Genomic DNA, 12,222 nt, shown 5'->3' with positions numbered 1-12,222 from the left:
AAGGTGGGTTTTCTCTCCCAAGTGACTCTTGTCAGTTGTCCATGTGGATTCTCTTGGGGCCTGGGATTGGCCTTGTTACAGCCAAGAGGTGATTGGCTGCTGGAGCCCCAGCTCTTCTTCTGGGCAGTGGGCTTTTCTTGGCCAGCTCTGTTGTGGCGACCAGGTTTCTAGTGCCCATGGCAGTGTTCCTTCTTCACGAAGATGTGCAGAACTGAGACTCCCTGGAGCTGGGGTGTTTGGCCTTGGACTGAAGCAGAATCCTTACAGAAATGTGATTCCATGAAAGAAAGAAGGGCTTTTTGTGTCTCGGGTGTCCACCCCATCCTTGACCTACTGACAGGTCTTAGAAATGCCCCTGGGAGTTTCCCAGGTAGCCACCGAGGGTGCAAGGCTGCTCCAGAGGCTGCTCGTGGAGAAGGAAGGACCCCAGGTTCCCGGCTCAGAGGCTGAACACATGGTCCTGTTCTGCATCCCCAAGTGGTGGTGATGTCATGCCCCTCTGGCCCGCCCTGGAAAGCTGCCTTTGGATTGAGAGTGCTGCTTTTAATTGGGGGTGGGGGTGGGGTTGTCCCTCCAGCAGCCAGGTGAGCTGTCCAAATATAGATGCTGCTCGAGCACCGGCTGAGAGCACCCCAGGGCCTGTTCCTGGCCTCCTTCCAGTGCCAGTGAGGTAGTGCCTTCCTACCTCTGAATCAAACCACTTTCCAAAGTGCCAGGTGCAGAGTGGGCCTCTTGGAGTTGAGGCACTTGAAGGAGGCAGCTGGAGGGTCAGGAGCCTAGCCCCAGCCTGCTAGCAACCCACAGGTCTTGGATCTGGGGGCTTAGATTTTTGCTTGCCTGCTTCCCCTGACCAAGTGGCCACCAGGGGCTCAGGGCCTAGTGGCAAGCAGCCACCCTGTCCCCAAGGGCTCCACAGACGAGTGTAGAGGCTGCCTACCTTGCCCGGATCCCCTGGGCCTCACTGACATGGGAGCACATGGTCACAGCCCAAGGAGGAAAGATAGTGGGGAGAATCACAGATGAGAAGCCAAGCAGACGGGACAGACTAGAACAGGGTGCGTGCTCAGGAGTGGGGTGCACACACAGGCACCCCCAGGACAGGGAGAAGACAGCACGAGGTTCACGGCACATTGTAGACGGCATGCCGACAGTCACAGAGGGGACTCCCTTGCACTGGATGTGACAGGCCCCAGGACAGGCCAGACATTGGGGGGGTCCCCTTACCCTTCTTCTTCCGCACGGAGGCTTGCAAACAGAAAGGGGGCGCCGTGAGGCCCGTGTGACGGCTGCACGCATCCGAAAGCCTAGACTCAGGCCCCGCGTCAGGAACAGCGGCTGCCCAGGGGTGCCTAAGTGAAGGGCTGGGGGATGCGTGGCACTGGGGGCCAAGGGTGGGCAGGGCAGGAGGCAGAGGAATCTAGGGAGCCAATGGGCACAGTTTTGCTCTCTGCTGTCCCACTTGCCCTGCTGTGAGCCTGCTTCCTGGAGGAGAAGCTGCTGTCCTGGGGCTTTCCTTCCTGCCAAGTAACCCTGGCCCTCCAGTGTCCTGCCAGGGTGGACAGTACATCCTACCAGTGAGGTGTGAGCTGAGGCTTCCCATGTGCTGGGCACAGCCACCTGGAGGGAACACTGCAGTCCTGAATGAGGCACATGGGGATGGTTACAAACTGAATCTGGACTCTGGAGACCCCGCAGCCGCCCTCATCTCAGGGCCGAGCTGACACTTCCTGGGGATCCCACTCTGGGTTTATGAACGATGCTTGTTGCTCCCTCCCAGGGCTGGCCAGACCACCAAAGGCCCAGCGAGGAGCAGGCTGCGTTGTTAAAAGGAATGCGGTGCCTCCCTGCCCCCACTTTCTGCCACTTGCAAGATGTGAGACTGAATATGCAGAGGCTTTTCTAGCATACTCTAGCCAGACAAGGTGCTGGTGCAGAGAGGGGTAGGGAGCCCTGCTTTACCAGCATGGGAGGTTCTTTTCTAGAACAACGGGGCCTTGGTGCCATCCTGCGGTCCCAGCCCTCGAGTGCTGTGACGGATGTGAGGGCTGTGTCTTGAGGAATGGACTCTACCCAGCCAGGGCTCAGGGCTTTGTTCAGGCTTCTTGGCCTGCGGTAACCTCTGAAGCTCTGAAATTTCCCAAGTGAGGGGTATCCTTGTTTTTTTCCTGGTGGGCAGGGGCACTGTGGATGGTTCATTTGTCAGCAAACTGACGGGCCAGGGTTGGGCAGGTCAGAAGGACCCAACCTGACCTCCGACCTCCAGGAGGGGAGGGGGCTGTGGGTGGAGCTCACTCACAAGGACACTGACTCCACCAGTGCTGCCTATGGAGTGCGACCCCATACGAAACTCGGGGCCCTGGGAACTGGGGCAAGCCTCCACCACTGATAGTGATGTCCCTGTGCTGGGAGGGCCACGTGACCTGACCCTGGGGAGCGGGCACAGGCGCCTTGCACCCGAGAACTTCTGGTCCTTACCCCTGTGCGTCTCCTCTGGCTTCTTACTTGCATCCTTTTACTATAGTCCTAAGGATAGTGCTTCCAGAGAGAACTACTGAACCTGAGGGTTGGTGGGAACCTCCAGGTGTGCAGCCAGTGGGCCAGGAGTGCCTGGGGAGAGTGAGGGCCGTGACCTTCACCTGTGGAGTCGGCCTGGTGCTGGGTTGCTGGCTTCAGGGTCATCACAGGGCAGCCCCTGCAGTGGCCCCCTGGCCTGGGGCTCTGCCTGCCTAACCATGCCCCCCGCCCCGCCCCGTGGAGGAGCACTGTTCTCAGTCCAGAAGGACAAGGAGGGAGGGGGCTGCTTGTTATTTATATTTTGGGAACGTGATGTCAAGTAACAGACCCTGAGAGGACAGGCTTGGCTGCATGGGCAGGGCTTGGGCATAGTCTGTCTGGTCCTGGGTGGACTGTGTTGCACAGGGCTGTTAGTACATGATGCCCCTTTCATGCTTGGCCGAACCCTGCATTCATGTTCTGAGCTGAGCAGGCATCTCAGCCCTCTAGTCATTTCTAGAAGGCTTAGAGTTGGTCTTTCCAGAGGTACTGGGCACCCAGTGGGAGCTCCTCCATGTGACCCTGAGCTAGCGTCCAGGAGGCTCATGTCACCTGTTCCCAAGTGGTCCATCTTCTTCACAGCCGCCTCGGACCTGCTGGCCCTGCTCCCTTTCTTGCTAAAGTTGATCTTCCCCAGGCCACTGGGTGGGCCTCTCTGCTCCTTGGTAACCTCTGAAGAAGGTGCCACAGGCTCCCTGAACCTGGCATGTGGACTGACAGACTGGGGGACCCCATGGCTGTCCATGCAGAACCCCTTAGGGCTCTGCTGTTCGGGTCTGAGCCCCACCTGGCCTTCTATGGACATACGGGGCCACCAGGCAGGACAGGGAGTTGTTTCAGGGATACTGGGTGGGGGTGGGGGTTGGGGACACTTACCTTTATCCACTATCGAGAGGCCCAAAAATTCAAAACAAAACTATGTTAGATCCACTGAATAGATAGCAGGCAGAGCTATAAACTTCCCTGGGACTCTCCAATGTGGGGCAGCTTAGGGCACGTGGGAGCACCCTAAATGCATCCTGTTGGGGTAGTAGGGGTCAGAAAGGGGCACAGGGCATTCAAGGAGACAAGCAAGCATGCAGAAAAGGGCCGTGTGGGGACCTTCTGGAAGGGCGGCTTCTTTGGGGCCTGTGGGGGACACTGCTTCTCTGGCTGCGTGGGGTAGGTCATGTGGCAACTCTTACCAAGCTCCTCTAGCTCCGAGGTCATGGACTTGGAACGCAGCGTGAGGGCCGTAGTTGGAGCGCGCTTTGGAGGTGGTGGAGCTTGACCAGCAAATGGGGGAGACAGAGGTGTGAGGATCCAGCCATGTGCCCCAGCATACTTGCTCCCCACCCTAGCCCTGTCTTCCAGAGCTGTGGGGATAGCTTGGGAGGTGGGGAGCCCATAGGCCCGCGGCTTTCTTACAGGGAGGTGGACAAGTGGAGGGTCTCTGCCTGGGCTGGGGAACCTGCTGTCCAATGCCCTTGAATCTCAGGGCAGTGTCTGCCCCAGATTGAGCTGGAGAAGGGAGGCAAAGGTCTGCAGAGACCTAACCCAGGCCTGGGGCTCCTGTGGCCTGAGCAGCCAGCAGTGGGGTTCAAGCAAGCCATCCCTGCCTCGGCGAGGCTAGACAGAGGCCATATAGGATGGAAAGTCTCTTCTACAAGGTTGCAGGTCATGATGGGACGCCACCGCAGGCTTTCCCACTCTGCCTCGGGGCACCAGCCTCTACTGATTGAGGACCCTGGAGGAGGGGGTCTGCCCATAACGCACAGCCTCCAAGACTTGGCTCGTGGCCCTTCCTCTGGGTAGCTGCCTGGGTAGCTGCCTGCACGGTCCTCTGCTACCCCCCACCCCAGCCCACATGAAGAGCTCCTGAGGGCTGGATGGGAGGGGCCTGCAGGCTGATTCCTAATCTGCTAAAAGGATTAACATGCTCCCCCAGCCTCTTCCCTACATGGCGACCTGGATGATGGCCTGGCCTGCTCATGGCCCTCTGTGGGCCCTGCCTCACACCTGTGTCCCCCAACTGTGGCCTCCCTCAGGAAGGAGGGTGGCCTGAGTCACTCTCATGGGCCCTGGTGGAATACTCCAACCTAACTCTGCCCCAGGGAATCAGTAAGCCGGCTGCCTGCAAACAGGGGTCCAGGAAACCACCTGGGACCTGGATGTGGGCCCTCCCATGGGCACAGGCTGCGTGGTGGTGAGACCCCAGTCATCAGAGACTGGCAACCGTCAGCATGGGTCAGGAGCCCACAGCCCCCACTTCCTGCCTGTAGCCCTGACTTATAGTGGCCCCTGCCCCACGGGCTAGCCCCCAGGCCATCTGTAGAGTGTGTTCATCATCTCTGAATCTTTTCTTTTACTTCTTGGGGTGAGACTCCCCCTGGAATCCCTGATTGGAAGAGACAAGAACTTCCAGGCCTGAGGTAGTACTACCCCAGCCTGTTTGTGCTCTGAAGGAGGAGACTGTCCTAGTGGGTCTTGGGGGTCCCACCTAGCTAGAAAGGGCTCCCGACTCCACAGCCCCCACCCCCCAACAGTGCACGGGGTGTGCTTCCACAAGGGGTCCCAGCCGTCCACGTGGACAGAGCCGGGCCGGCCCAAGGGAGGGGACTGGGTGGTGGGGGGCCAGCACCAGGCAGAAGGCTTGGGGAACAGGCGTAGGTAGGGTAAGGTGTGGGGCGGGGAGGCAGGGAGGGGAGGTGCAGGCTGGGAGTGCAGTGGGGGGAGTGGCGGGGGGCAGGTGTGGGGGCGCAGGCCGGCGTACCTTTCTTCCTGGCAGTGTCCTCCGGGTCGAGGCTCCTGGTCACCGTGACTACCTTCAACACCAGGTGGTTGCCCCCCTGGCGGATCATGTTCACCACCTGCCTGTGGCCCACCTTCACCACGTTCTCGCTGTTGACCTGCCGGGACAGAAGGCGCAGTGGCAGTGAGACAGAGCTAGGGGCAGCCCCACGCCCCCAAGGTTTGCTACGAAGGTTCACGCAGGCAGCTGGAAGAAGATACGGTTAGATAGGTGCATCTCTGAAAGAAAGGGACTGCAGGGGAAAGTGGGATGGACGTTAATACGGCTGTATAGGCCACTTGACTAGGCCAGGGAGGGTGGGAGAGGCCAAGGAGGGTGGGAGAGGCAAGGGAGGCCGGGGAGGCTGAGGCCGTCAGAGGGCCTGGGTTTCCTGTGGCTCAGGGGCCTTCCATCTGGCCCTTGGTGGTTCCCCACGTGGTGCTGTGGAGCTGCCTGGGTAGGTGACAGCTGCACTGATTTACTCTCCGTGGCCAGGTACCTACTCAGGTGGGTCCAGGAAGAATTTCCAGGGCTGTGGGTGTCATGGAGACAGCCCGATGGGAGACTGCCAGAGTCCCAGCAGTGGCGTAGTGGTGCTCCACCCTCATGGCTAGGGAGGTGGTGTGGCATGTCCACTCATCCACGTCTTGGGGCTCACAGCATGCCCACCTGGGACCACAGGTGCCATTTCCACTGTGCCCCCTGCCCTGCCTCTCAGTGCCTTGCCCAGTGCTCATTGCACTGCCTAACGCAAAGCTTGGCCACATTCCTACTCTGTCTGCCCTCCCGCCATCACAGTTCCTCAAAACAGAAGCAAGGAAAATGGGAACCAGGTGGGGGTGGGGCTTGGGGCAGGAACCTCTGGGGTAAAAGGTATGAGAACACGTCCCCACTCCGGCCCTGACTGTGCCACATATAGCCCCACTGAGGTCTCCATTCTTTGGTGGTGCAATGCCCTGGGCCCCCGTGTGCCCACAGACCTGACCAGTCACCTCAGCAACTCCTCAAGAATGAGGGTTACCTGGGCTCCAGCTCTAGAGCTAAGCACACATGCTGTGCTTCCTGGCCGGGCAGGGAAGGAGCTGACAGGAGGAGGGCCTGTGCCACAGTTCACATGCTGATTTTGAGAAAGGAAAACCTGATTATACCCAAGACAAGAAACAACGCAAAGCCATCTCGCTGCAATCCTTTCTTCTGGTTGGGGTAGCACATGGCAGTGCCCACTCTGCTTGCCTTGGGTACAGTTGGAGGGGCTCCTCCAGGTGGAGCGGGGCGGGCCCATGATGAGTGAGGACACAGCCTATCCGTAAGGTGGCTCCCTGCAGTCTCATGCTCATTGGCCACCCCTGTTCACTCTACACATCCCGGGTTTAGTGCTGAGGTCCCAGAACAGTTGCTTTCCCTCTACCACCAGCTGGGCCCCTGGCCCTCTGCCTGCCTGGGGCAGGACTGCCAAGAGGGGCCCTCAGAAGTTCACCTGCTCAGGGCAACCGCGGCAGGCTTTGTTAGAGGGGCTGGGTCTTCCCACATCCCAATTTTCTGAGCAAAACCAGGTTAATCTAGTAGAAAAGCCAGATGGAGGAAGAACATGAGGGCAAGGCCACCAAGAGTTGAAGGAAGATAGATTAAAGCCCTGAGCTTCTTGGGACAGAGCCATAGGACCTTAGCTCGTGGGACACTTGTGGGCTCCTCGTGGCCCAGTCTGCTGTGGTGGCTCTGAAGAGAAAGAAAGACAGACGCAGGCTCCAGGCCAAGGCTGATCACGTTCTCTCGGGTTTCCCTAATAAGCACTCCAGAACACTAACTGGTGCTGGCTTTCCTTTCTCCCTCCTGCCCTTTCTCTCTCCTTCTTCTTTCCTCATTCGTTCAACCAGTACGTATATTTAAGACTTATTGTGATAACATATCTAACATAGAACTTCTCATTTTTAACCATTTTAATGTACAATTCACTGATGGTATTCATAGTTTTGTGAGACCATTATCATCTTCCATTACCAAAGCTTTTTTATCCCCCCAAACGAAAACTGTGCCCTTATGTGATAATTCCCCCACCCTTCTCCCCCCAGTCGCTGGTGGCCTCCTTTCTGTTTTCTGTCTTGATGGACTTGCCTGTTCTGGACATTTCCTAGAAATAGAATCATACACTGTCTGTCTCTTGGCGTCTGGCTTTCATTCTTGGTGTAATATCCATAAAGTGCATCCAGGTTGTAGCATGTGCTAGCACTTCATTCCATCATATGGATGGACATTTTATTTCTCCAGTCTGTCACCTGCATACTTGTGTTGCTTCCACCTTCAGGCTCTTGTGGACAGTCAGGATGCAGGCATCTGTCCCACCCCCACGTTCAGTTCTTTGGGGTGTACACCAAGCAGTGACATTTCTGAGCCATATTCAGCCCATGGTTTTGTCCCACTAGAAGCTGTCCCTGCTCTCTTAGAGTACCCTTTCTCATGGGGAGTTGGTCAGTGCACAATGTCAGGCTCGCTGGGTGTAACGTGACTGCCAAAGCTGGCTGAGGGGAGAGGGGAGTGTGCTTGTGCAGGGGTGAGGAGGGATGCATGACAGGGCAGGGGCCAGGCAGGAACCCAGCTTGGGATGGGGGATGAGCTCAGTGTAGCTGTAGCACAGGAAAGTGGCCAGAGCAGTACATTCAAGAAAGGGCAGGGAATGGCCAGGGTTTCAGGCGCAGAGGCCTGGTCAGCTGGGCCTGGATGCCAGGTAGGAGTTGGGTTTGGGGCAGGAGTGAAGCGTCTGTTTCCTGTCTTAGGACAGTGACTCTGGGTTAGGAGGATGATAGTGGAGGCAGAGAGGGCAGCTGGGGATTGTGAGGGATGGTCCATAGCTGACAGCTACTTGGCACAGAGGGCCAGGGAAAGGCAGGCTATGGCACTGCCCCATTTTTGCCCTAAGCTGCTGCAAGCACTGATCATTTTCAGAGAAAGAGCTGCCCAGAATCATGCTGTCTGGAGGTCGGTGCCCAAGGGCTTGATGAGAGTACCCGTCAGCAGGCAGCCACCCGCCACCCTGGCTGCTGAGTTTGAGGGTACGGGAGTGACCAGTGCAAGGCAGCGGGTAAGCGGTTCTCCTATGGGCTCTACCGGCTCTCCCGCCCTGTGCAGGCCCAAACAAAGGTAACAAGCACTGCTGAATTGACCCTTGCTGTCCCACCTGTGGGCTTTCTGCATCCTGATCCTTAGGTCCAGCTGCCGAGATGTAGAGGGGCCAGGCTCGAATTAGGGTCCCTGGGTCCCCCACCCACATCCTTTCATGACACTGGGCTGTCCCTTGCTGCAGGCCTGGGTGCGGCTGGATGATTCTCGCCTGAGCCGATGAGGCTGTCTCCTCTCTTCACTTCACCCCATGACTACACCCTTAGCCCACAGCTTGGTAGTTACACTGGGGTGCCCATTGAGGAACCCCAAAAAGAAGTGGATTCCCTGGAGTGGAACCACCAGGCTGGCACACAGGGATTCCCTTGGAAGCAAGCTGCTCTATCCAGGCTGGAACTGGGAACCTAAAGGCTGCATGTCCCCTGGTCGCACTGGCTCCAGCTGGCCCATTTTGCTGATGGGGACTGTGTGGCCAGGTCACTTGGCAGAGAAGAGACTCAAAGAGAAAGGATGGAGCTTGGCCTCTACATGCTGGGCCAGTCATCCTCCTGGCCATCTCGCAGCCCCACTGCCTACCTTACAGCGTGGCCCAACTTTCTACAACTCCGTCCCCCACGTCTCCTGTGTCTGTGTATTCTTGGTGGCTGGATGTATGCCCCTGTGAACTTAGCCAGGGCTGGTCCTGAGTCTGCTTTCTCTAAAATATCAGAAACAGATGTTGTTCATGGGGGAAGGGATGGGGCTGTGGTTTAGGAAAAGGGCCACCAAAAGGGTGAACTGGTAACAGTGGATTCGCAGGCAGTAGGATGCTGGGCACTGAGTCTCTGAGTATTAGGGGCTGGCTGTACCCAGAAGAGTCTGTAGACACGGATGTGGCTAAACTTTGGAGACAGCCCAATTCTCATCCCTCAGTCCCTGAGGCTCTGTAATCAACAGCTGGCCTGTGCCCCAGCACCACCCCTCCCCCCTTCACTGGGAGACCTCAAGTGACTCATTTAACTTCTCTGTGCACCTGCCCCCTTGTCTCAGAGATGTGCTTGAGGCTGTTGCTGCCTTGAGTGCAGGGACGACTGATAGTGAGCCAGCACCTCTCCCCCACAGGCAGTCCTGAGGGAACACATCAGTGTCCCCAAGCCTGGCCACATGTGCAACCCTGTTGGGGCTGAGCTGGCTCCTCAGGGGTCTTTGCATCCATCCTTCTTGCAGAAGCTGCTGTGTCTACCTAAGTTTCAGCTAAGTGACACTCCCACTGATGTGGTGGGAATGGAAAGTGGCTAATCTCCATGTTAGCCTCTCGTCCTCTGCTGGGGACTGAGCATGTCCCCTGTGAAGGACATGGTCCCCTGGCAGATGGAAGCTTGGGCTTGCTATTCCATCAGTCAAGGGGGCCAGGCTGCAGTGGGTGAGCCTCAAGCTGTGGCTGCAGGCCTCAAAAAGAGAGGAGACTAGGGTGCTGCCAGGCAGATGGTGTCAGAAGCCAGAAGGAGCCGGGGAGGAGAGAGGCCACGTGACAGAGGGCTGGTCACTAAACCTGGGAGGATAGACGAAGCCTGGTTGATACCTTGAGTTTGGACTTTCACCTTTGAAACCGTGAGGCAGAAAATTCCTCTTGTTTAAGCCACCCTGTTGGATGGGACTTAACTCAGAGGTCTGATTCATCAGACATGCTTGGGAGAGCATTGCATACATAGTATCCAACTGGTCCCCAAAATGCCACTGGGCCTTCTTGGGGAGCCCAATGGTGCAGAGGCTGCAATGGTTTGGGTGGGGGCTGGAGCTGAGCCTGGGGACCTCTTATTCCCTTCTGATTGGCCAAGATCTGTCCACCTGTGCCAAGAGTGTCAATGCCCGCTGGGCACCTTCTGATGCCAGGCCCAGCAGGGAGGCTTATGCCGTGGCTGCAATGGGTCCAGCAAGCTTCAAGGACCAGCGTTGCAGGCACAATGTGGGGTCAGTGGCCAAGAGGACACCGGCAACCAGTTCTGCCACTCCTGGCTGGACAATCTTGGATGGAATACCTTGGCCCTCTCCTTTGTACCCTTCTCAGCAAATGGCCAGGGGCTGAATCCTGCTGCCATTGTGTTTTATGTTTTAATCATTTTAAACGTGGCTGTCATAGTTGAAAAAGAACAAGACTTTTACCTAAAATATCCCGACTTGCAATTTCCATTGAAAAACCAGGAAACCTGAGAACCTGTAACCCGGGGCTTCCGCTCACCCAAGGCAACCTCCCTTGGAGCTGCAAGTCGGCCATGATCCTGAGCTGGGATGTGAATATTTCTGGACCCAAGGGCGTCCCTAGCCCCCTCCTCATGAAGATGTTACCTTCCTGGCCCCAGGAGGCACCGGAGTTTGTGACTCCCATGAACTTCCTTGCCCCCCGAACTGGAAAACTGCTCTCGCTGAGTTAGACAACTGTCTGCTTTTATTATTTTGGATTTGCACAGACCGAATCCTACATATGGCTTTTCTCAGGGTCAGTAGAGGGGATATTGGTGACATTGACTGTGACCTGCTGGATGGGAGAGAGCTAACTCCTGAGTCATCTGAACTCCTGTGGTTCTCTCTTCCCACTCAGGAGCACAGGGCACGCAGATACTGACCTCTCCTCTGCAAAGAGAGAAGTGCCACCTGCTTGGGGTTAGGACACCTTGTTGGAGCAGAAGCAAGTGGGGGGCAGGTGGCACCGTGTCACCATTGCACCTGGCAGACGCATGCAGCCTCTGAGCTTGTGTGCTTTGACAAAAGCCAGTTTTCGCTGCTGAAACAAAGGGCCCCAAACAAGGTGGCTTAAAACAATAGAAAGTCATTGTCTCACGGTGCTGGAGGCCAGGAATTCTAAATCAAGGGGTGGGCGCCTCTGCCTTCTCCGGGCTCCTCGGGGCTCCCTGCTGTCCCTGGCACCCCCTGGCTGTCCCTGGAGTCCCTGGCTCCGTCTTTACTTGGCTTTCGTCTTTCTGGGTCCCTGTGTCTTCCTATTCTGATGAGGGCACTAGTCATTGGATTCAGGGCCCCACTCCAATCCAGTATGACCTCATCATAACTAATTCCATCTGCAAAGACCTATTTCCAAACTAGGTCCCCTTCACAGGTATCAGGGTCAGGACTTGAATGTGTGTTTTGAGGGGATGCGATTCACCCCCTTGTAAAGCTGGGAAAGTGGCCACTAAATCTTTGGGTCAGTGGCACAGAGAGGCCATCCTGGTAGCATGCATTTGCACATGCTGGCTGCAAACATCTTGTCGGCTCTCTGGGTGTCCAGATTAGTGCAAACTGGTAGTCATCTGTGTTTGCTTTGTATTCTGTGAGAGTGTTTTTAGATTTCACTGCCAGTGCACACTGTGCATGAAGTGATGTCCACCTGATCCCCAAGGGCAGCCCCCCCCCCACCATTGTGCCCAGTCCGGCCTTGGGCCCAGCTTGCGGAAGGGAGCAGCACTGTGGGTTCACCTGGCTCCCCCCAACCCCAGCACCACAGACTGAACTGCCCAGTCTCCATTCATACCTGTGGGCCCACGTGGGTCTCTCTGGAGTGGAGTTTTGATCATGCCCCTCTCCAGTGCTCCCCAGACAGCAGGATCCAGGCTGGGACCCTGCCCTGCCTCATGGGGTGCCCGGGGTATCATCCCTCATCCCTCCTCAGGGCCTCAAGATGCCCCCTGCTTTGGTATGTGTGTTTCCACACACAGGAGTCTAGCTCAAGTGGCAGGCACAGTCTGGCATTTCCCCTTTGTTCTCTTCCTCCCTGGTAACCTTGTGCGCCCTTCTCTTTCTGCAGCCCTTGG

At 57.0% G+C, this 12,222-nt stretch overlaps 1 protein-coding gene across 4 annotated transcripts in view; it reads right to left on the bottom strand.

Annotated features, from left to right (window-relative positions):
* Window positions 1–12,222, bottom strand: part of SHANK2 (SH3 and multiple ankyrin repeat domains 2) — a 630,917-nt gene that overhangs the window by 24,924 nt on the left and 593,771 nt on the right. For all 4 annotated transcript variants that reach the window (XM_077115405.1, XM_077115406.1, XM_077115407.1 and 1 more), the window contains 2 exons: window positions 5,306–5,441; window positions 3,738–3,818 (listed from right to left, as the gene is read on the bottom strand). In XM_077115405.1, the coding sequence (XP_076971520.1) occupies window positions 3,738–3,818; window positions 5,306–5,441 (217 nt within the window). The remainder of the gene's footprint in view (window positions 1–3,737; window positions 3,819–5,305; window positions 5,442–12,222) is intronic.

This window comes from Tamandua tetradactyla, chromosome 9 (genome assembly GCF_023851605.1).
Source record: "Tamandua tetradactyla isolate mTamTet1 chromosome 9, mTamTet1.pri, whole genome shotgun sequence".
NCBI classification, from domain to species: Eukaryota; Metazoa; Chordata; class Mammalia; order Pilosa; family Myrmecophagidae; genus Tamandua; species Tamandua tetradactyla.
This window is presented reverse-complemented; position numbering and strand designations above follow the sequence as displayed.